Raw genomic sequence first — 23,671 nt, forward strand, 5'->3', positions numbered from 1 at the left:
ATATTTGTTTTCATTACATGTATCTAAAAAAGTACCTGTGAAAAGATCACGAAGGAGTGATGTAGGTTCTTCTGCAGCTCTACTAAATGTATGGGTTTAAAACAATTTTTTCATAGGTCATTAAGCAGTTAGTCAAATAAATTGTAAGTTGAGATACTGACTAATGTAAAACCTGAATTTAGAAATACAATGAGTTAGTGCTAAATCAAACCAACTTCTAAAGTCTCTAGCACAAAAAACCCTGCAAAAAGTAGCAGAAGATGACTGAGGCAATAAGATCTCTGATGCTGAAGAGGAAAGTCTAGAAGAGGAAAATTAAAACACATTAAATGTGTGAGCAGAAATTTTTTTAGACACTTTGATACTGTTCATTCCAAAGTGAACAAAAATAACATAGCCAAACGGTGAAGAAAAGCTGTGTCTTGCAGTTCTCAGGAGAGCCCACTTTCAGTCCTTCCAGGCTTCATCCTGCTTTACAGGAGCAGTTCCAGTTAATACACACTTATTTTCACAGCAAACCTTACCAAAACTTAAAGGCATGAATAGGCTGGCCTTGTGCTGGATCCAGAGAAAGACTGGCTGAGGGCTGTAGTATCCAGTTTTTGTCTCTTAAAGCAGGGAGCAGTGCCACAAGGTTCCCCCAAAGAAAATTCAGGACATGGCAGTACTGCATGAAGATGTTTCCTCAAAAATCCTCAAGACTGGAACATCCTACGGCACAAAAGCCTAGTCCTAAATTAAGAAAAGATATAAGAGTTTAATGATTATAAGAAGAGAGAGTCCAAGAAATGTGGTTTGGAACATCGCAAAATAATGCCTGGCTACACAAAGCTTTTAACTCAGCTCTAAATAAGGTTTTTATAGTGTAGTTAATATTGGTGCGGATCCATTTTTAGTATGAATAATGGGAAGACAAATTCTAAGGTACCAATAGCTGTTGTTGTTTTGAGCACTGTCTTGCAAAGATTTGTTGTGAGCAGAGTTAGGTTGTGTGGCCGTAAACATGCTAGCAGCTGTCTAAGTGCAAGGGATGACTTTCCTACTGCTGAATGTGGACCGCTATGATCCAAAACTTCTACGAAGCAAATGTTTCATGAAAAATGAAAGAGAAGAAAGGAAACCAAACTAGCAAAATTTGACTGAAAAGCTAGGCATACTTTGCACAAATGCAACTAATGTAGGAAACAAGACTACTGAATAAGTAATAATGCTTGGCACTTAGATAGCACTTTACGTCTTCAAAGCACATACTGACATTAGCAGAATAAATTTTACAATCACCCTGTGAAGTATGAGACAAAGATAATAACAGACAAGTCAAAAGTCAAGCTGAGATCGGTTGTGAGTTCCTAGCTTTAAATCCCACGCTCAAACCAAAAGTCGAGGGTCCCCTCAATAACATGTGACTTGTATTATGTATTGATTTAATTATGTGCCTACAACTTCAGCTGTAATTTGATACTAAGTCAGTCAGATATTAGAGCCCAGAGCATTTCCAAATGAAAGGCAAACCAAGGGAGAAGGCTTGGTAACACATATAAAACAAAATTTCAATTTGTGTCTTGTTTTATGCGTCTGAAATACAACTGTGTTGAGTTTATAGTGTATCTGTAAAGGGTACACTTCACACTGTAAAAGGTCCATCAGAAATCAGGGGCAATGCATGGCTGTCATCTTCTAAAAGCAGACCGGGTCAAAATTGGCAGCACCTTTCTACAGATGTGAACTGTCTCTGAGTGCTTTCCAGGGTGACAGATGATCTTAAGCTCTGGTCTGGAGGTCCGGTATAGGGCTGGGGACAAACTAGTAAGTTCTTACACTTTTGAATGTGTGGAAAGAGGACTTACTGTCTGACTGGCGACTAAGGCTTTCTTGCTCACAGTCTGGTGGCCGTGGCTGTTTCCTCTCTCCCTCCAACCAAGCAGGAGTGAGTCCAAGGTGTGATGGAGATTGCTTGCTGTTCCAGTTTGGCTGAGCTGCACTCACTGGCTGGGGAAAGTGGGTGTTGAAATGCAGTGTATTCTTGCATCTGACTGCTTGTCTTCAGAGAACAAAGCACAGTGCAGGGAGAGTTCTCCCACCTGCATTGTCAAATGGTAGAGAATAATCCCAATTCTCTTTGGCTGTGATCTTCTGGCAGTACAGATTAGATCTAGCATGGGCATGGGCACATTTCTGAATTTCTGTCAGTTTATTGAGAGTGCATAAAATGATGTTTATGTCAGCTCTCTTCTGTCTGCCTGCATGCATACAGTACCTCATTTGTCCAAAGACATGCCCATTCCTTCAGAATTTTTAGATAAATTTGAACTTGCAGAGTTTGTAATACTTTAGCACTTTGCATCATGCAGATGCAGTGTTGTATGTCATTTTGGGAACATAGCCTAGGTTTCTGTCTTGAATATGTAGAAGTGGTTGCAGTTGGCTGCTGTAAGAGGCTCATCAGTACAGTAATTAACGCTATGGAATCATATTAGTAGTTGATAACTTTCCTGTCTGTTTGCTGCAGCAGATGTCCTGCATTCTGCATAGTCTGCGGTTGTTCTGCATGTTCAGAGCTCTGGTTAACATCACTGAAAGTTTAGTGCAAGGAATGAGCACAAAATGGGCTGTGGAAAACCAAGATACAGAGCAGGTCAGAGTGACACAGTCTGTCTCAAAATTTTGAATGATATTATAGAATAAAAAAGTTTTTGAATTGGGGGTTAGATCAAAAGATGGATTATCTTTAAATACAATTGGTCTAAAAGAGGTCTCTACAGGAACAAGTGAGTTCATTTTTTCTGGTACAGAGTGGGGGGAAATAAAAAGGTCAGTAGTACAAAAATGCAGATAGCTGCATGTTCAGTAAGGCAGTACAAGGCTGCTCCCTTAAATGAAGTAATTGCCTACAAGCTTAACAGTGATACTGTAGCTAATCACTAGAAATAATGTAGGTGTGATAGATAAGCTTGGAGTTGAAAAGTTCTAACAATGCAGTCACAATATCCTCAGGTTTGAATTACTGATGAGAGTCCCTACAAAGAGTAGTAAGTAACAAAAAAAAAAATGTTGGGTTTGAGTAAAGCAGACCTTGAAGGAATGCAAAATGAGACTAAAAAATCTGTCTGGAACTCAATAATGTATGTACAGGGAATCAAAAGTGAAGGAATGGAAAGTGGCTGAGAAACACTAGGGCAGACTCTAATGAGATGTCTTTTCAGTAGAGTCAAAAGAGCAAGAGAACCATGTATGGGTAAGTAGAGGACAGAAGTAATACATACGAGAAACAGAGATGTTGGGGGAAAAAAAGATACCAAGAGTCTGTGAAGGGAGGACAGAGTGTATACAGTAAAACCTCATTTGTTTGCGGTTTGTTAAGCTAGAAACCCAGATGTGCATGTGATGCCACATTTTGTTATGCATTTATTTATGTGCTTAGTGAGCTGTGCGCTAGCCTGTACAGCCATATCTGAGGGGAGATAGTTATCTGGGGCCGTTCATATTTGTCACACTACGATGCTTGGCAACTCAGTTTGCTAATTTTGTGAAAGGTCTATTCTATTAATGGTATTCTACTGTAATCAGAAAATAGCAATATACACCCTCTACTGAAGTCAAAAGAAGAAATACCAATGTAAAATAGATTACATTTGTCAGCTCTGTACCTGCTTGATTCTGTGTTATCCATACCACCACTTGACTTTCTCTCTCCACCATTCCCATTTACAAATAGAAACAGTGCTATTTCCAAGCAATTATCACCAGAAGAATACCAAGTCAAGTCAGGAAGCCAGAAAATGGGTAGGATGTTTGAGGTAGCAGAATGACTCCTAACTTTTCATCACCTTTGACAACTCTGTTAGCTTCTCTGTTTTTCCATATGTAAAATTAACATTGCACATTTTATAGGACCTCTGTGAGGTCTAATAAATTAAGATATAAGCAGAAATATGTTCCTGTCATTAGAAGGCAGAAATTTTCCATGCCTGTGCATGAAGGTGGAATACCTGTGGTCACAATTGAAATTGGGAAATGGAGCAAGAGAAAGTCTGGAAATTTTCTGGTGGGAGCTGCTGACTCTGATTTACTAGTACAACCAACCCTGGGAGCAACAGTGGAGGTGGGAGCTGGCAGTTTGCTGTGGTACTCCAGGGTGATGGTATTGTGTGCTGCACAGTTGACCAGCACTGCCCGTAGCAGCAGGGAGGTCACCTCGCTTCAGCTGTTTTCGCAGCACTCCACCCAAAATGTTCTTTTAAATGAAAGAGTTTTGCCATGCCTCCTGTATGCCTGTTTTGCTGTGCTTTGGTGTTCTCCCTGCACTGAGCAAAATGGAATGAGCAGTATGCCCCTACAAGAAATCGTAGAGGGGCAGGAGCGTGATAACTCCCCAGAAATCCCAAGACTTGTCACTGGATCTCAGAGAAGGGTGGAACCCTGATCTGCAGATTTCTGCTTCTTGACCTGTAAGAACGTGGCTATTCTTTATGCTTCAACCTCTGAAACTGGTTGCGAAATAGCAGGTTACGGTGAGTAGGCATGTACTGACAGTATAACATGCTGTTGAGAGGGGTCAACCTTCTATTAACAAACTATCCTAAATGCCTGAATAGCATTTTTCTTTTCCTGATATTCAAGATCTTTGCAAAGCATGTTAATTAGGAATATCTAAATGGTATACTTTCAATTTATAACAACTGATGCAGAGAGGTGAGAAAGCACCCCTGTTGCATTAATTTTCCCCATGAATGAAACCTTGTTTCTATGTTAAATAATTTGTTAGAATTTGAGTTAAAACTTCTGAAGTTTCATATCACCTCAGACTCAGAAATCGTTGCACAGTGAATAGTTCTAGTCAAACACGCCATCAAAATAACACGGCTTCCTAGCAAAAAACTTTGAATCTGTGAAGCTCTGGTATTGAAGGTAATGGTTTGAGAGAATGCAATTTTAAAACATGGAAATATTATGTAAAATCAATAGATGTACAGGGTACTATTTATTTCTCTGATATTTCAGGTTGTTTTTTTATTCTGTCAGCAGCAGGTGTTAAATTCTACTAAACCAGTGAAAAATAGAAATAAATATTTAATTTACTGTATCTATCAATTATACAAAATTGGCTTATGAAATATTAAAGTATCTTTTAAGAGATTGCAAGTAGGAACACTAGTTAGAAAATCCAATCCCTTAACAGAAACCTAATACAGATGTGGAAATAAACTAAGCATGATTCGAGGGTTGTAGGTCCTGGGATTTTTTTTGTCACTTTTTAAGGTGGCAAGGCTTAGTGATCGTGCCTATCTAATTTGAAGGTATATGCTTGTGAGAGCAGAAATGTGAAATTAGAATTCTAAAGAGAAAGCTGTTGCATGGAAAAATACACTAGGAATATGTGATTCTGAACATCAATGGGTTATTTTAAAACACCTGGACAGTCATTTGAATAAACCCAAAATAAAAATAAAATAAAATAAAAAATAATCTTAAGGAACAGGAATATGGTGAAAAATAAAGAAGCATAACAAAAGATGGACACAAATATAAGTGAAATACATATTGAGATGTAAAAGTGGGACAAAAATTAGTCATATAAAACAAGAAGTTTGCCATAAGGAGGTTATTGATAGTTGCCTTACCAATAAACTGTATGTTAAAACACACTGAGATCAATATAAAGACATCCACTAACTTTTAACAGATCATGTCCTAATGGTGGTGATGCTGTATTTCAAAGTGTTACATCTTTGAGTGCAGAGAAAGAGGCTGAATACCCAAGCTGACTGCTGGGTTGCATAATGCAAACATATTCCTCGCTGAGATAAACAGGACTGCCTATTCAAATGCAAACATTTATGCTTGTGTTTAACGTTTTCCCTTCCTTATAAATGTAAGTTTTTAACCGGAATTTAACAGGTCTTCTTAATAGACTTTGTCAGTCTTTTCTCAAAGGAAAATACGTCTATCAGAATATGACCATAGGATATAGCAATACTCTTCAGGAATGTGCGCATTTCAGTGGCGTTCAGAAAGAGAGCCCCATGGCTTTTTCCAGCTTTCCTCTGTGGTTGCTTGCAGTATTTTTGGTGAGTTGCACAAGGGACTTGAACTTCCTTGGTAGGTAGCTGGGTTACTTGGAGCCTGTCTCCCAGGCTTTCTGCACTTTGGTTTGTGTTGCTGAAGTGCCAACTGTGTTGGGAAGATGTTGAAAAGAACGGAATGTATTCCCTTCTTTGATACTACACTTTGGAATTTCATCCCCTGGGAAATGTTCCTGATTTATATTTTTTTAATTCCTTTTCTGAAATGGTAGTTTTTAATTTCAGCATCTCTCAGATAAGACAAGTTCTAGTTTCTGACTATGCTTACTTTATAGTTACCAGAGACAATAGCTTTCCCAGAGCTGTCTGTAATAGTCCTGCTTTTGAGAGAATTTTTTCAAAGGCAAAGATGACAGCGAAGTCCATAGCCTTCATGGAAAACCAACAGGGATCTGACATCTGATTGTCATTTGCACCTTTGATGTTTCTTCCCCTCTAGCATTTGTGCTATGAAGTGATTTCCCTGCAGTGTACAACTGCAGCTGATTTCTCAAGTTGAATTCTCCCTAAATCTAAGATGTAGAAAAGATTCCTCCTTGATGATGCCAGGACTTTTTCTTAAGCAAAAAGTCTTCCTTCCATCACCTTTGCAGTTACACTGCCAATCCAATGTCCAACTTACCAGCCTATCCCAAACATCGCAGAGGTGAAGTCTTGTAGTTTATCAAGATTTGTTAACTCATCTCTAATGGACCAAAAAGGAAACACATGATGATGTTCCATATTCTGTGCAGCACATTAAACTTAAATTATGCAATACAAAATTATGAATCATATATCTTCAAAAGCCTCCTTCCCGCTGGTCCTGGAAAATGGATGTGTAGAGAGCTCAAAGGAAACACAAAGCCTTATGCATAAATAGAGCTTTGAAACAAACCCGAGCCCCAGGATGACAAAGCAGCTTGGTGGGGTGTGATGGAAGGAGGTGCCATGTTTCTCATGACTTCTAGTCCCCAGTAAGAGGAGGGGTAGCATTTTCAGGTGGTGCTCTGGTAAGAAGATACCATGTACATATAACCAGTTAGCTATCAACAGCATTTATGTTGTATCAAGTACTGTGTTTGCAGGTACTCTGGATGTAAGCAAATTTAGCTTCACAGCAGTTTGCTTGGTTGCCAGTCGCAGCACGGTTGCAGCTTCAAGGCAGGCTTCTCCGGGAACTTCAGCTGGATGGACCCTGTGCTATTGTAACAATGCCATTTCCAGCGATTTCCAGTGTCTGGGTTAGAATTACAGCTCACTTAGCTTTAAACTAACTGTCTCCAGAGTGTACTGCAGAAATGCTGGTTTGTTGCTTAGAAGTAAAACAAAAAAATCCTAGTAAAATAAACAGAGCTACTCCGTGCTTTTGGGCAACTTCTTGGTGAGTTTGTTTGCAGGGACTTGCTTGTATTAGGAAGTAAGAACTGAAGGCAGGAGAGAAACCTAGGAAGAAAGTGATACATTTTTCTGCTGAAATGTTCAACAGATTAAGTAAAGAAAAAGTGTTAGTGAGGGGTAAAGAGAAGCCTTTAGGTTTGAAGGATTCCTGTGCCTTTTTTACTGTCTTAAGAACACAGTTTTGGAAGGAAATACAGGAAAATGCAGAACACTTTGCAATCTATGTATGAAAATGCTGCAGATGAGAACAAATAATTATTAATTAGTAACACTGCTGCATTTTGTTACTCAGAAATAATTCAGAGAAGGGTTCTGCCAGTTGAGGTTACTGTCTAATGTCTGGTTCATGAGAGACAGAAGCAGGAGCGGATCTGAGATTATTTGAGTGGAATTTTTAAATGGTGGAAGGCAAAGGGAAGGTAAGAACAGAATCCGTTCAAGTTGGAAGGAGGCAACTAATACGGCATTTGAGGTATCAGTGATGCGTTCTGTATTATTCATGGCCATGACTCCGGTATGGCTTGTAGGTTTTCTGCGTTTTCATTTGCTAAATTAGGTGGGACATCACATAAAGAGTCAAGTAGTCAGTGAAACGTAGAAAGGTTTAGATCATCATGATCATACAAAGCTTGCAGACTCCTTTCCACAAAATGTGAGTTGCTACAGCACTGATTTTTATGTTAATTTACTAGTGAATAATTTAAAAAGACTTGTTTATTTTTTAATAAAAAGGAAAGATATAAATTGGCTGAGTGTCCTAATGTTACTTACAGCTGCCATTGAGCAGATGTTAGGGATTCTTAGTGGTATGCTAGACCAAAATAAGTTTTATGAATAAACAAACAATTTCTTTTTACTACCAACTCTTTCAGGCTGATTCTCTCCCAAATTCACAATAAATGGCTTTTTAAAGCCTCCTCATAAATAATTACCTTTCTTGTGCCAGTTTTTTCTAGGCATTTGGATTTTAATTACAATGATGAACTGTTTTAATAAGTTGTTAAATAATTTTATCTTTTTAGGGCTGAATCCATTTTCCATTTCTCTTTGACTTCATTGGTTTCTGGGATTTTAATCCTTTTAATTATTGCTAATTCACTTGATACTGCACTTTCACGGCTCTTTATAAATTCACACTGGAGAAGCAAACAGCATGCAGCAACATCTTTTTCTTCTGAACTCTATGCACATACACCCACCTTAGCTTGCTGGTTAACAACGGTCTCCTGTTACTAGTAACCATTTTATTTAACTCAGTCATTTTGATCACAGTAAGTTTGAAAAAATGGGTAATTAAATGGAGACAATGTGGTTTTGCTTTGGGCTAATGTCTGGGGGCCTTAAAGCACTGTAGAGAAGATGTAAAGCAAAGTGAATACTGTGCTTAGTTGATAGATAAGGGATATGCAACACTGCTATACTCCAGATCAGTGTTTTCCAATGTAAATACTTATTAGATACCTTTGTATGTGATTTGATGTAGAGAAATGCTGAATACATAATTCCTCATAACTTAGCTGTGATTCAGTATCTGTGAAAAACAGCTGCTTTATTGAAATGTACGCATTGCTATTGGGATGGAGAAGAGCCAAGTGACAGGTTTTTAAACTTGTGATTTTTAGTCTCATGGCATGATCAAGATTTACTTTAATTAAAAGTGGCTGCTATTAAAAACAAGAACCCCACAGACTGTGCTTAAACTTTCATAGTTTTCTTTCAGATTATGTATGAAACACAAAACATGGTAGTATGTCGCATGATCCCACTCCTGACACTTAATTGGAGTCACTACAGAAAATATTAATACCAATTTAGATATTGTTAGAACTCATAGTTAAAGGTGTGGATCTTGCAAGGCTTTACTTTTATTGGGTTAAGGTCTGTCTGTTCACATCAAATATCTGTTTCTTTGGGGTGCAGCCTTGAGTAGCTTTGCTTACTGTTATGCTCTATAACCTCAACAGAGCTTGCTTAGGACCAAGCTCAAATGGAGAGACAGTATTGCAACTTTTTGCTATTTATGCAGAATTTAGGATTACAGACGGAAAGGTATACACCAGGCACTCGTACTTCCTGGTGTGATGGTGACACCATCACTACCACTGCAGTTTGGCAAGGGACAACTCAGTAAAACACAGGTAATGTTTTGTTTAATTACTTCTATTTCTGAACATGTAAGTGTGGATGAAGAAGCCAATGATACCTAAGTGAGGCTCTGAAATACTGCCGTGCGAAGCTACAAACTTTAAGTAGATTTTTTTTTTTGTAAGAAAGATATAAAATGTACTGTGTCAATGAATAGTGACATTTAATAACTTGCCACTAAATACCTATGAGGATATATATACATCTAACACAAAGAGAGTTTGATACTCAATTTCTTTCCTTCACAGTATTTCAGTAAAAAGGGTGGAATGCCGAAGTACAAAACGATAACATATATATTTAGTGTAGGTTTTTAAAAATATAAAACCTATTTATGATATGTAGATTTGAAGACTGAAGTATCATCTTCATTTTCCCAGTGGACTAAAGAAATGTGCATTTCTGTATCAGTTTTAATTATTTTTAACCAAAACCCAGGCTGTTGTTTAATCAGATTGTTCGTACTTTTGGTTTGAGATGCTCACCATGATTGCAGTCCATGACCAGATCAGAATGCAGGCTGTTGACAAATGGACGTGGAGAAACAATGCCCCAGCATATTAAATACCTTTTATGAGTTGCTGCCTATTTCTGATGGCACTTAAGGGTCTTTTTTATTTCCTTCATTTTTTAAAGTAGTGCTCAGTAGATTGTTATACCAGAAAAGTCTGACTGAATTTATCAGCAACATGCCTTCATAAAGCATCCCTTTGAAATAAAATTGTTAGTTTTGCCATGTAAGCATCATTAATAATACAGTGGGGGGGGGGGGGGAGATTTCTTAAAAAAACCAGAAGTGTGTCTTTCCCTGACCCCCAGCAGAGAGGTGCCTCCTGCTTGGAGTGTGGCTGCACAGTCAGCAGTTTTGGTTGGTTTTTTGTTGAAGGGTACTGGCAGGGTTTTTGGTATTCAGGCTACCCGAAGAGCTAGAAACCTAAAACAGTGGTGAAAACATCTGTCAGTACCTGAAGTTCTCACCCACATTGCAGCCTACACATGTGGGCTTTTGCAGTTTTGCCAGATGTCAAATTATCAAGATGGGGAAAGAAGAAGGGAACACTCTGAGGGGCAAAAACTTACAAGAAGCGGGAGCTGTGAGTAACTCAGTACCTTTTAAAAACAACCATAGCTTGCCATTTTAATATGCTGCCTTATGTGTAGGTAAGGCCTTCTAGGGTGTTACCCTTTGGATATTTGTTGCATCAAGAGAACGCCCAACACCTGCACCCAGGAAGTCCATGATAGAATCTATGTGTTTGTAAATTGATTGTATTGAAGACTTTCAAGTATTATAAAAATTAAACTAAAAGTGCCTAACATTTTCCTAGTAATTGCATGATTACTGGAACTGGAATATTCAGTCCTCTATGCAAGCCCCTAAGTAACCTGTTCTACCCGATTTGTAAAAGCCACGAGGAAACAAACATATCACAGATCATAGAATCATAGAATGGTTTGGGTTGGAAAGGACCTTAAAGATCATCTAGTTCCAACCCCCCTGCCCTGGGCAGGGACACCTTCCACTAGACCAGGTTGCTCAAAGCCCCATCCAACCTGGCCTTGAACCCTTCCAGGGATGGGGCATCCACAGCTTCTCTGGGCAACCTGTTCCACTGTCTCACCACCCCCACAGTGAAGAACTTCTTCCTTACATCTAATCTAAACCTGCTCTCTTTCAGTTTAAAGTCATTACCCCTTGTCCTGTCACTACATGTCCTTGTAAAATATCCCTCTCCGGCTTTCTTGTAGGCCCCCTTTAGGTACTGGAAGGCTGCTATAGGGTCTCCTTGGAGCCTTCTCTTCTCTAGGCTGAACAACCCCAACTCTCTCAGCTTGTCTTCATAGTAGAGGTTCTCCAGCCCTTGGGTTGTCTTCATGGCCCTCTTCTGGACTCGCTCCACCAGGTCCATGTCCTTATGTTGGGGGCTCCAGAGCTGAATGCAGTACTCCAGGTGGGGTCTCAGAGTGGAGGGAGAGAATTAATCACCTCCCTTGACCTGCTGGTCACGCTTCTTTTGATGCAGCCCAGGATACAGTTGGCTTTCTGGGCTGCAAACGCACATTGCCAGGTCACGTTGAGCTTCTTGTCAACCAATACCCCAAGTCCTTCTCCACAGGGCTGCTCTCAATCCATTCTCCGCCCAGCCTGTATTTGTGCTTGGGATTGCCCTGACCCATGTGCAGGACCTTGCACTTGGCCTTGTTGAACTTCATGAGGTTCACACAGGCCCACCTCTCCAGGCTGTCAAGGTCCCTCTGGACGGCATCCCTTCCCTCCAGCTTGTCGACCGCACCACACGGCTTGGTGTCGTCGGCAAACTTGCTGAGGGTGCACTCAATCCCACTGTCCATGTTGCTGGCAACAGCACCGGTCCCAATACTGACCCCTGAGGAACACCACTTGTCACTGGTCTCCACTCAGACGTCAAGCCGTTGACCACAACTTTTTGAATGCGACCATCCAGCCAATTCCTTATCCACCGAGTGCTCCATCCATCAAATCCATGTCTCTCCAATTTAGAGACAAGGATGTCATGCAGGACAGTGTCCAATGCTTTGCAAAAGTTCAGGTAGCTGATGTCTGTTGCTCTTTACTTATTCACCAACGCTGTAACCCCATCGTAAAAGGCCACCAAATTTGTCAGGCATGATTTGCCCTTAGTGAAGCCATGTTGGCTATCATCAATCACTTCCTTATTTTCCATGTGCCTTAGCATAGTTTCTGGGAGGATCTGCTCCGTGATCTTGCCAGGCACAGAGGTGAGGCTGGCTAGCATGTAGTTCCCTGGGTCTTCCTTTTTTAGCTTTTTAAAAATGGGGTTATGTTTTCCCTTTTCCAGTCAGTGGGAACCTCCCCGGACTGCCATGACTTCTCAAATTTGATGGATAGTGGCTTAGCCACTTCATCCATCGGTTCCCTCAGGACCCACAGATGCATCTCATCAGGTCCTACGGACTTGTGCACCTTTAGGCTCTTTAGATGGTCTCGAACCTGATCTTCTCCTACGGTGTGCGGTTCTTCATTCTCCTAGTCCCTGCCTTTGCCTTCTGTGACTTGGGCGGTGTGGCTGGAACACTTGCTGGTGAAGACCAAGGCAACAAAATTGTTAAGTACCTCAGCCTTCTCCATATCCTGGGTAACTAGGTCTCCTGTTTCCTTCCGGAGAGGGCCCACATTTTTCCTCGTCTTCCTTTTATCACTGATGTACCTATAGAAGCTTTTCTTGTTGCGCTTGATGTCCCTGGCTGGTTTTAATTCTATCAGGGCTTTAGCTTTCCTAACCTGATCCCTGTCTGCTTGGACAATTTCTCTGTATTCATCCCAGGCTACCTGTCCTTGCTTCCACCTTCTGTAGGCTTCCTTTTCATGTTTGAGTTTGTCCAGGAGCTCCTTGTTCATCCATGCAGGCCTCCTGGTGTTTTTGCCTGACTTCCTCTTTGCTGGAATGCATCGCTCCTGAGCTTGGAAGAGGTGATCCTTGAATATTAACCAGCTTTCTTGGGGCCCTCTTCCCTCCAGGGCTTTAGCCCATGGTACTCTACCAAGCAGATCCCTGAAGAGGCCAAAGTCTGCTCTCCTGAAGTGCAGGGTAGCGAGCTTGCTGTGCACCCTCCTTGCTGCCCTAAGGATCTTGAACTCCACCATTTCATGGTCACTGCAGCCAAGGCTGCCCTTGAACTTCATATTCCCCACCAGCCCCTCCTTGTTGGTGAGAACAAGGTCCAGCATAGCACCTCTCCTTCTTGGCTCCTCTGTCACTTGGAGAAGGAATTCATCATCAATGCATTCCAGGGACCTCCTGGATGGCTTATGCCCTGCTGTGTTGTCCCTCCAACAGATACCGGGGTGGTTCAAGTCCCCCCATGAGGACCAGGGCTTGTGAACGTGAGGCTGCTCCTATCTGTCTATAGAGGGCCTCATCCGCTCGGTCTTCCTGGTCGGGTGGCCTGTAGCAGACCCCCATAATGTCACCTCTCCCTGCCCTCCCTTGAATCCTGACCCCTAAGCTCTCGGTCAGCTCCTCATCCATCCCCAGGCGGAGCTCCATGCACCAGATGAGTCTGGTGAGATCTGGCACCTTATTTTTTTTTTTCAGGCAAAGCCAAAAGCTTGACATTGGCCACGAAGTGCTCTTGGGAAATGCCCTTGATACTGGAAATCCCCTCAGTGCTGAAGCCTCCACCCCTGCCAGCTGCCTTTTTATGTGTAGGGAACAGTGTGGAAGAGGGGCTGATGCTGCCTATTTGTCTTCTGCATGACAAAGAGGCTGGATGCTCTGGTGCTGCAGATTCTGATTGTGGCATTAAGACATGACTTTTAAATCTCAAAAATCAATCCTGCCTTTCTCTGGGTTAGAGTCAGAACAGAATCTTAAACTGCTTTTATCATGAGGTGTTGAAAAACACTCAAAATGACATTGAAGTGTCATGATTTTGGCTATATTATGTATGGTTTTTTTTTTTTTAAATCTTTAAAATTCATAGCACCTTCTGATAAAGTAGACTGATTTTCTACTTGCTTTGTTCGGTGTGGAGTATTTCCAAACGGATTTCAAACAGCTATTTCTTCAATTTAAGTAATTTTGTTACAAGCTAATAGACAAGCATACCTGAGTTTTAATGTTAACATATTTGTTTCAAAGTTGCTATCAACATTAAAATCACAAAGCTAAATGTGGTTGCTAAAACGTGGTATGCAGTATGCCATGTAGTGCTGTGATTCTAAGCAGTCATGCATAGTTATTTTCTTCCAAACTGCAGTGCTATTACTGGTGGGTATATCAGGGTTTTAGCCTCAGTCTGTAATATGTCATGTATTGCACAACATTTTGAGAGACTGAGATGTATTGATCCAAAACCAAGAATGCCAAGAGGGAAAAAGCCTGACCTAGATCAGTGCTGTTTTAATTATATCACAGTTTAGAATAGTTTATCATTGTTTAGATTAGTTTAAGTGTGAACAAGTAAAGGATGCAATGCAATTCAGTGTTTGTAAAGGAGGCTTAATGGGTGAGATTTTCAAATCAAGTCTAGTTTCTCCCACAGCATTTTGCTTTTTGACCCAGCCCAGCAGGAGCATGTGGCTCAGTGCTGAGAACCTGAGTGCCCGCATCTCATCTGAAAGGAGAGGCCAACCTTTATGTTGGTCCATAGAGGAGCAATAACCTATTTTAGGAGCAACCTGGGTGTTACTGGTAAAGCAATGAAAATGAATGTTGCGGTTCCTTCTCAGACACCCAGCATGCTGTATGTGGACACTAACACTCTGCCAAAGCAGGGAAAGTCACCGTCCCCCTCTTAGCCCCTGGCCACATCAATATCCCTGTACAGAGACAATGTGTTGTTTTATAACCTTTATCTTTTTTTATGCAAATGATGACTTTTGGACATTAGGGCTGTAGAATTCAGCCATCACTATCTTTGAGTCGAAACGAGGTGTTGAAAGATGTGACTGCCTTTTTTGTAGGTATCCGCTGTGTAATTGTGGAGATGATGGTGGTGGTGGTGGCAATGAGAGGGAGCAGGCCTGCTGCTCTGCGCCTCCGTGCATGCTGCAGAGCACTTCCAATAAATTTTATGCAGGTGCTGCGGCTACTCTTACCACTAGCACACTATCCATGGTTTTTTCAGTTGTTTGTGGTTCTTCTACTCCCTTCCCCCTTACTCTTCAGGTATTTTGGTAGCTGATGGAACAGCCACATCTTAAAGCTAATGGTAACCAACACACTTCTATCTCCACATACCACTTCTGCTACTCCTTTCACCCTGTTCACTCTTCCCTCCACTGGATAAAATGCGCCACAGCTGCCTGCTTCTGTTTTGTCACGGGTGTCGTGCCGGAGGAGGCCATGGGTTCGGGCACCTGGGGCCAGGGCTGTGCCACCAGCACTCCCTCCTGCCCTGGGTGCGTTGGGGTGTGCTCTCAAGCTGAGCCTATGCTAGAGTGGAGAGGAGATTTGCACTGATGTCTCTTGTATTTTGTGTCTTGCTCAAAATCAGAAGGGATGTGGCAAAAAATAGCCCACAGAATAGTCTGTAAAGGAAAACAGCATTGCGAGTGGATAAGCTGAGAGGAAAGGTGTATTTTTTCTCAGTGATTATAGTAAGGTTAGGATTAGGTGTTGGGATGCATTGATTTGTTTCTTCTTTCTACCTTTGGCTTGTCATGTGTCATTAGGCAAACTGCTTAAACAGTTCCAGTCATGCCATCTGTAAAATGAAATAAGGTTAATATAGGTCATACACTGTAAAGCCCTTGAGTGTAATACATGGTACACAGTTTTAAAGAAAAAAAATGACATCTCGGTAAAGAAACATGAAATTTAACAACAGATAACAATATTGGGATTCCTTAAGCTTCCTTGTGGTCCCACTAGTCACTCTTGGGAGGATATCCTGCTGCTTCTTTTTTCGAGACAAAGAGGAGTGGCTGTTCTAGCAGCATGTAATTGCCTGAACTGCTCCTGCACACGAGCATCTCCCAACACCGTTTCTGCCTGGCAATATGGGAGGGGACTGGGAGCATGTTTCCTCTTGCACTTTAGTGTGGTTTGAAGCGTGATGCCAAGAGCCACCATTGGCAGGAATGCCAGCTGCAGTCTTTGAGCCCGGAGCACATGTCAATTATTTATCTTCTCTTTCACCATACCAAATAGGGATTGGATTGGAAGGAATGCTCTAAAATTAGCAAGAGCCTATGCTATATAGCTGAGCAACAGAAGGCGGTATGGATCTTTCTGTTGAACCTTCTAAAGAAACACATTTTAAATGAACACACAAGAAACTAATACTAATTAAGTAATAGTATTCTATGGAGACCTGTGGTAGACACTATAATAGTGCATTAGCGAGCTATGCATAATTCAGCAATGCTGAATTCTTTCAGACATCATCTACAGGGAATTTTGCGTAAGTATGGACTTAATAATTTGTCCCTTTGCGTGCATGCGTAAGTGTTCCTAAGGGCACCATTTGGCCTGCAGAACACCTGTTACCGGAGGTGGTATACGAGATAGGAAGCATCCATTCTGAGTCTTGAAAACCAAGCTGAGATGATAGGATGGGTCATTAGAAAGGTTGTCTTATTTGTAAACAGACATTAAACATGGAGCCCTGTGATGCGATTTTTTTTTTTCCCCTCCGTGCAGACACTTTTCCAAAAAGAATTGCAAAAAATAGGCAGTTCACAAAAGACCAAGTTATAAGCTAGCATTTTTAAAAATGGTAGCATAGACACAGGCATGTGAAAACGTGCATAGACACCTAACCGAGTGGTCTGGCAGTGGAGCCATGTGTGATGGAGTTAAAGCTACTGCTAAAGTGAGTTGTCACAGCTTTGTATTCTCTTCTTGTCCTCAACAGCAAAGTTAAGCTAGCAGGGAATGTATTTTATCTTGCCACTGGAGTAGGATAAGGACATGTAAGTGGACAATTACGATGACTCAACTGACAAGAATTAGCTACTACATTAGCCTTTTATATCTTGCCCTGCCTCTTATTTTCAGAGGGTTGATAACCTGGTCGCCCCTAGTCAGACTAATTGTGTGTGAATCTTAAGACCCTTATTTTAGGTACTCATAAAATAGAAAGATGACTTGCTAATGGGACTTTATGCACATTTGATAATGTACTATTTTATCATTGCTACCCTGTCAGCACAAACAGCAGGGGCTTTTGCAGGTCCCCTCAGCAGCATGCCTCTTTTTGCCACCACCCCTAGAAGTCTTGGAAGGGTATGTGTTCGCCCTATGTCACTGCATGTTGTTATATCTGAGTTGCAGCAACCAAGATATATTTGTGCTCATTGCAAATACTTACAAAGTAGCATGGCATAATTGTCCCTCTGCAACCATCTCTCTCTAAACTATTGTTTAAAACTGCCAGACGCATCTTTGTTCTTTATTAAGAGTAAGGCAACAACACAGAGTCTGTAGTTATCAGGAGATAATCATTCCCCAAGGGCATTTGAAGCACTTCACAACCAAAAGGTTGTGATTACTCCACAATTGCTCTACTGCTTATTATTCCTTATTGCCTAACTATGGAACCAGAGCGTTTCCTGGATGCTGTCATCTAAATAAGATTCTCCAGGTCTCATGGTCTGCTTCAATGTTACACGGACTGGGAAGCTTTGTAGCATTTCAAGATGATGTAGGGGATAGCAGTAGAGTGGGCCAGTCATGGCAGCTCTTCTGGCCTTCGGGAGACCAGGACATTCAATCCCTGCCCTGCCAAATGCCTGCTGAGAGGCCTTGGGCAAGTCACTCAGCTTCTATATACCTCAGCTCTACACCTCTGCTCAGATGCTACCATAAATAAGGCTGTGTGAGTATCTACAATAGAAATAATATAATGGACTTCATCTTGACCACCAGGTATGGGTTCAGGCAACACGCTACAAAGACAGTGTTTTTCTTTTTAGTGTGTGCACATTCAGCTGGATTATTTTGAGTGGTCTTTGGTGGAGTGCAGTGGCTGAGGGTCGTGTGTGTATGGGGGGTAAGAGTGCAAGGGAAGAGGGGATTTAATATCTTAAAATACTCTACCTGATTTCACAAGACGTGTGACTGCAGCCCAAGTGGTCTGGCTCCCAGTGGTGCTGAGAGCTGGGATGCTCTCGACCAGAGAGAGCCTCTCAAACAGAGGCTGTGGCACTGTTCATATTTCTTAAGGTTTATTTGGATTTCCATCTCTGGTTAAAGTAAGCTGATGCAGTTTGTGCTTCCCAGGCTGTGGTGCTGTAATGTACCACACACAGGTGGGTTGCTAGGTTGGCAGCAAGCCCACCTGAAACAGTCGTGTAATGCTGCTGTGTTTCAAAAAGGCTTTGATGTCTCTGCTTTTTACTGATTCAATGAGTCTTACATGACCAGCTGCCTTGAAAGGCAATGTACTGTTGTGGTTATGCATTGGAAAAGAGTGGAAATCGTGGCCTTTTCCAGGCTCACTTGAAATCTACCCTGAAGAACTCATTTTTTTAAGTCTTTGATTTATGTTTCATTGAATCATGTAACCTACTCTAAGGAAGGGGAAAGCCATCCAGCATGTATTTTAACATTAGCCTAGGAAGATGAGAAGATGGGTGATAAAACTCAGTTTCTAAATAATCACCTAAATTTCCAGATTAAACTCCTGCTGAACTTCATTCCTTAGGCTTGTTTTTGAAAACTTGAATAAGAAATAGACTTGGTGAAACTCCCTTATTATTACAAGGTTGGCGTAAAGCCTACTTAATGAGGTGCTTTTTACGGCAGTCGTTGATTTTTAAATCCCCCTTTTCATTCTTGAAGTCTAAACGTTAATAGCACCTTCCATTGTGGCCCTCTCTGCTAGTGTGCATCTTCTGTCTTCTGCGAGAGGCTGCATGCAATCCTGCTAGCAAGCTCTTGGTTCATAAATAGAATTTGTTCAGGAAATAAAAATGTATTGTTTTCATTGTTAGAGGATGCTACTAAATTGGCTGTATGTTTGTCTAATAATCACATCTAAAGCTGATTATTCTGGTAATAGCCTTAAGATATTATTTAAAAATAAATATATAAATGCACTACTTTTGTACTAATACTAGTTTTTAATCTCTTCTTGTTTCTATGAAGTCTGAATGAGATTTTCAAAATTGAATAATAATTTGATCCGTTAATCTTTTGAAGCTAGTAATTTTATTTTCCCCTCTTTGCAGTCTCTGAGGCTCGCAAATGAATAGAGCTTCATTACTGGAGTCTGCATTTAATAACCATTATCCATTATCTTGTAATTAAGACTCCCTGTAACGAATCATGAGGACAATGCAAAAATACATAGTACATTTCTTTAATGAACTGGAAAATGTTCATCTTGTTCTATTTAGTAATGAGTTGCTGAATAGTCGTTAAATCCACTGGAGAATAGAGCTAGATGGATTTTGAAGACTATCTTGAGTTTGTGGTTAATCTATTAGAATTAAAATTTCATCTTCTATTTTTATCAACAGCTGATTAGAAGTCATTCTGTTTGACCAAATTGATTAGAAGACCATATACAAGGGCAGCTGTTGTTTAATGAAAGTTTTTAATGAAACTGTACCATAGAGACTTGTAATTATAAGACTTATAAAAGCTTTGACTTACCTTATACTAGAAAAAATGAAAAGTATTGCACTGAAGGACTTTAAGTGTTACATTTCGAAAGGGAAATTAAAAATATAATTTAGCGATGTTGAAGTTTCACTTCCACTGTTACTTGTTTTAATGTGACTATCAGATGTCCGTAGTGTCTCTCTGGAAGGGAGTAGTTCTGAAATATGTAACTCAATTGTCTGTCCTATGTGCTTCGTTCTTTGCAAAGCTCAATCAACTATTAATTGCCTCTTTTGCACATTGCACTTTCTCTGGAGTTAGAACTTTTTTCGCAAATAACTGTTTCTCTTTAGAATGGGAATTGTCATAGGAGGGTGCAATTTAACCACCAGTGGGCTGAGTTAGTGCCTAGACAGGAAGCCTACAGAGAAAACCATGATCTTACAAGACACAATGTTAGTGATACCTTTCGGTTAGTGATACCTTTCGGTTATGTTTAAATCACAGGACGCAGAAACATGCCTGGCTTTGTCTTAACTTCCCATCAGGCTGAGACCTACCTGCGTGCCCATCAGCTGTGTCGTCAGGAAGACAGGTCACTGCAGTGTGCCACAGCACACCGTCAAAATGTAGTCTAGGCAGCTCTAGCTTAAGCCAGTAGTGAAACTTTCCTTGCTTACTCTAGGGGATGTTGTAGAGGCATCATCATTCAAATGAGAGACAAAATGGACCCTAAGCCAAATTTGAAGTGGAAGCAGATGCAGTTCCAATTGACTGAAGTGGATGATGCACTACTACATGATATTTGAATTATCCCTCTTCTTCTCCCGATTACTTTTGATAATTAATGATCCCACTGTACACCTTTTCTAAGAAGTAGGTTTCCAGGGATGAAGTGCGCCCTAATGCAATTAAAGAAGTTTTGTCATTGTATTGTGTCAGCGCAGGATCATACGCTGCAAGGCAAATTTTTTGGTTAGTTTCTTAGTTTTCTGTTATATTGTGCTGCAGGATTCATTTTAAGGCAACCCAGAGCAGCAAGAATGCAGAAGAACACTACACAAGTATTCGGGACAGGCAGTGGAGAATATTGTTCACGAGTGAGAAACCAGAAAAAAAATAAGCCAAAGCTAACTCTCCTTCTTTAAATAACACAGGTGTTTTGGCCTTGTTACTGCATTATATCAGACCATGGATTTAAGTAGAGTAATTTGCAATGCTACAATTGCAAAATGCATAAGAAGGGAGTTTTTCCCCCTGTTTACAGTATTACACAGCTGTTTCGTAAATACACATGGGATTTCTTTTCTTTCACTTTAAACAGCTGCGGGAGATACAATACTAGACTGTCATATGTGAGACTAAATAGATGCAAAGTTAAATTAAAAGAAATGATGAAAATTTCTATTCAGAAAGATCCTTGTGGAAATATCAAAATGTTGATTTAGAAGCAAAATTTATTCAGAGGACATAATTTCCATTATTGTGGTTAGTCAGACACATTCCTATTAATGTATATATACTCACATATTGAGTGTCTGTAGAGGAGCATATATTATATTGGACTGTCCTGAAGATTTGTTGGTTTGATAGCTAGAGCAAAGAATTAAGAGCTGGGATGTTCATTTAGCTGCTGGGGTGTCTGACTTGCTCTGAAACTGGATGGGTATCATCTTCCTGCTCTAGCCTCGACCAGAGCAAGGTTAGCACTGACACCATGGGTACATGTAAAGGAATGCTTCATAATTGCTGTGAAGCATGCGGACATCTTTGGAGAGTGTGAACTATGTATGTGCAGAGTGGCTCTTGTTCTAAAACTACCATAAAGCTTTTTACTTCCTTTCAGGTTCTGATTTTATAAAGACATCTACAGGAAAGGAGGTGGAAAATGCGACCTTTCCAGTCGGAATAGTCATGATGCGAGCCATTAGAGAATTCTACTGGCAAACTGGCAACAAGGTAATTCTCACTACCTTTATAAAAATTAACCAAACAGGCTCACTCAGAAAGACATCAGACTGTAATAGTTTCAAAACACAGAACATATAAATCCACATACATTAGCTTCCGTGACTATATGAGCAATAGGTAATGGGACTTCTCTCTTGTATTCCTCATTTGATTTGCTAATATTTAGAAAAAAAAGGTGGCACTTTTGGCTTTCCTCCCTTGAGTAACTCTTACTTCATTCCCTAAAAGCTCACGCAATCTTGATGCATGCCCTGCTGCACTTGGGTTTGAGTTGTGTTTCACCATTTAAGGTATTTAAATGGTCATCTCCGTTAATAACAGGGCAAATCTCAAGCTGACAGTGACTGGCATACTCCCATAAACCTCAGTGGAGCTATACAGGTTTATAGCCATCAAGAGTCTGTCCAGTGTACACAACTGTGTTTTCTGACTTTGTTCTCCCAGCCCAAGGGATAAATTCTGCTCTTTCCTCCCTTGCCAGAGGGCCTTTCCAAGGGGACAAGAAGGCAGATCCAGTTGGATCCTGTTGTCTGGGATGGAGGGAGGGAGGGACATGGGCCAGAAGAACATTATGTCCTGGTACACAACATTTATCCGTCAGGTCACTGTCAAGTGAGGTCAGTGGAGACAAGGAGCAGGGGGGAGTGTGTGGCATACCCAGTGATGAACTATCTGTGCATCCGTCCTTGCGCTGAAGCAGTGAGAAAGGAGGAGTTTATCCAGGAGGGCTTAAGCCACCTCTCACCTCCTTTATCCACAGGCAAGTGGGGGCTGCCAGTTAGATCTGATGCTAGCGTTCAGCAGTGGGCTTTGTCCTCACTTGCAGCCTCAGGGAAGGAAACCATATCTCTAGCTAAGACCCTCTCCCCATTTCTGGGTCAACCTTCTGTCCTCTCCAGCTCACCCTTCTGTCCCTTCTGCAGGTGGCCTTTCAAGGTATGATGTTAGGACATGGGATGAGCAGTGGAATAGGGGCTGAGATGGCTTCAGGGGCTGTTGGAGCTTGAGGAGCATGTGACAGCAGGTTAGATGTGTGTCCATCTGCTCTCTGTAGTCATCTAGATGAGGCCAGCGTGGATCCTTGGGCTGTCCTTACTCCTCCCTTCCCCACCCTGCATCTCTGCCATGCAACAACTCTGATAATCTTGCTTCTGTGGGAGCGTTGTCACTGCTGCCAACCTGAGGCAGATCCCTGGGGCTGGCTGACTCACCTCGGCACCCGTGCGGCTTGCAGGAGCTGTGTGCCGGGTTGGGCTCTGCTGCATTAACAGAGCTTTGTACCTATAATTGGATATAAATGTTGAATTCACCTTTTGCTTTAAAAGGATGCATTCATGGTATAAAATGTGTTATTAAGAATGAGTGCTTATGTCTGTGTGCCTGTGTGTGTCAGTGAATTAGATGTAAACTGACTTTATGTGTTTTTATTAACTGAAGACAATATTATCAATGACAAGAGATTTCTAAATGGTTTCTTTAACAAACTAATTTTGCGGCTGTAGGGATGCTTTCTAGCAAGGAGTTGGCTGGGAAAAACAGGTTAATACAGAAATTAAACTTCTTCGAGGAAAGGAACAAGTTGCAGAGTAACATTTATTGAATGATAAGCTGTGGTGGTGATATGAAAAGTGTGCAATATAATGGGAAATAATCTTTTCCTGTCATTATTGAAGGACATACATAAATTGGTTTTTCTGTTGGGAAAACCTCCAATCCAGAAAAACTTATTACTTTTAATAATATAAGGTGAAGAGAAAATTCTTGAGGAGATGAACTTATTAAGCAAAATAATGAAATGCTGTGAAACAGCAGGAAAGTGGTAGCTGGACTTTGTACTGCTCTTGAATTAAATTCCACCCCTAGCCCCCCCTTCCTTTTTGCGTTTTTATGGCAGTCAGATGTGCCGTTTGGAAAGCTGGTAAAGGGAGGAGAGGACAGGCTTGTCTTTGTCAGCTTTTTTGCAAAGAAAAGAGCTTTCAGAATTTGCTAAAAGGGGAAGGAATTCTGCATGGTGTTTTTAATTCTCTTATTAACTCT

The 23,671-nt window shown here is 41.0% G+C and overlaps 1 protein-coding gene across 2 annotated transcripts in view; it reads left to right on the forward strand.

Moving 5' to 3' along the window:
* Positions 1-23,671, forward strand: part of DERA (deoxyribose-phosphate aldolase) — a 57,173-nt gene that overhangs the window by 29,250 nt on the left and 4,252 nt on the right. For both annotated transcript variants that reach the window (XM_030040358.2, XM_030040360.2), the window contains exon 7: positions 21,510-21,622. In XM_030040358.2, the coding sequence (XP_029896218.1) occupies positions 21,510-21,622 (113 nt within the window). The remainder of the gene's footprint in view (positions 1-21,509; positions 21,623-23,671) is intronic.

Source organism: Aquila chrysaetos, chromosome 17, assembly GCF_900496995.4.
Source record: "Aquila chrysaetos chrysaetos chromosome 17, bAquChr1.4, whole genome shotgun sequence".
Taxonomy (NCBI): Eukaryota; Metazoa; Chordata; class Aves; order Accipitriformes; family Accipitridae; genus Aquila; species Aquila chrysaetos.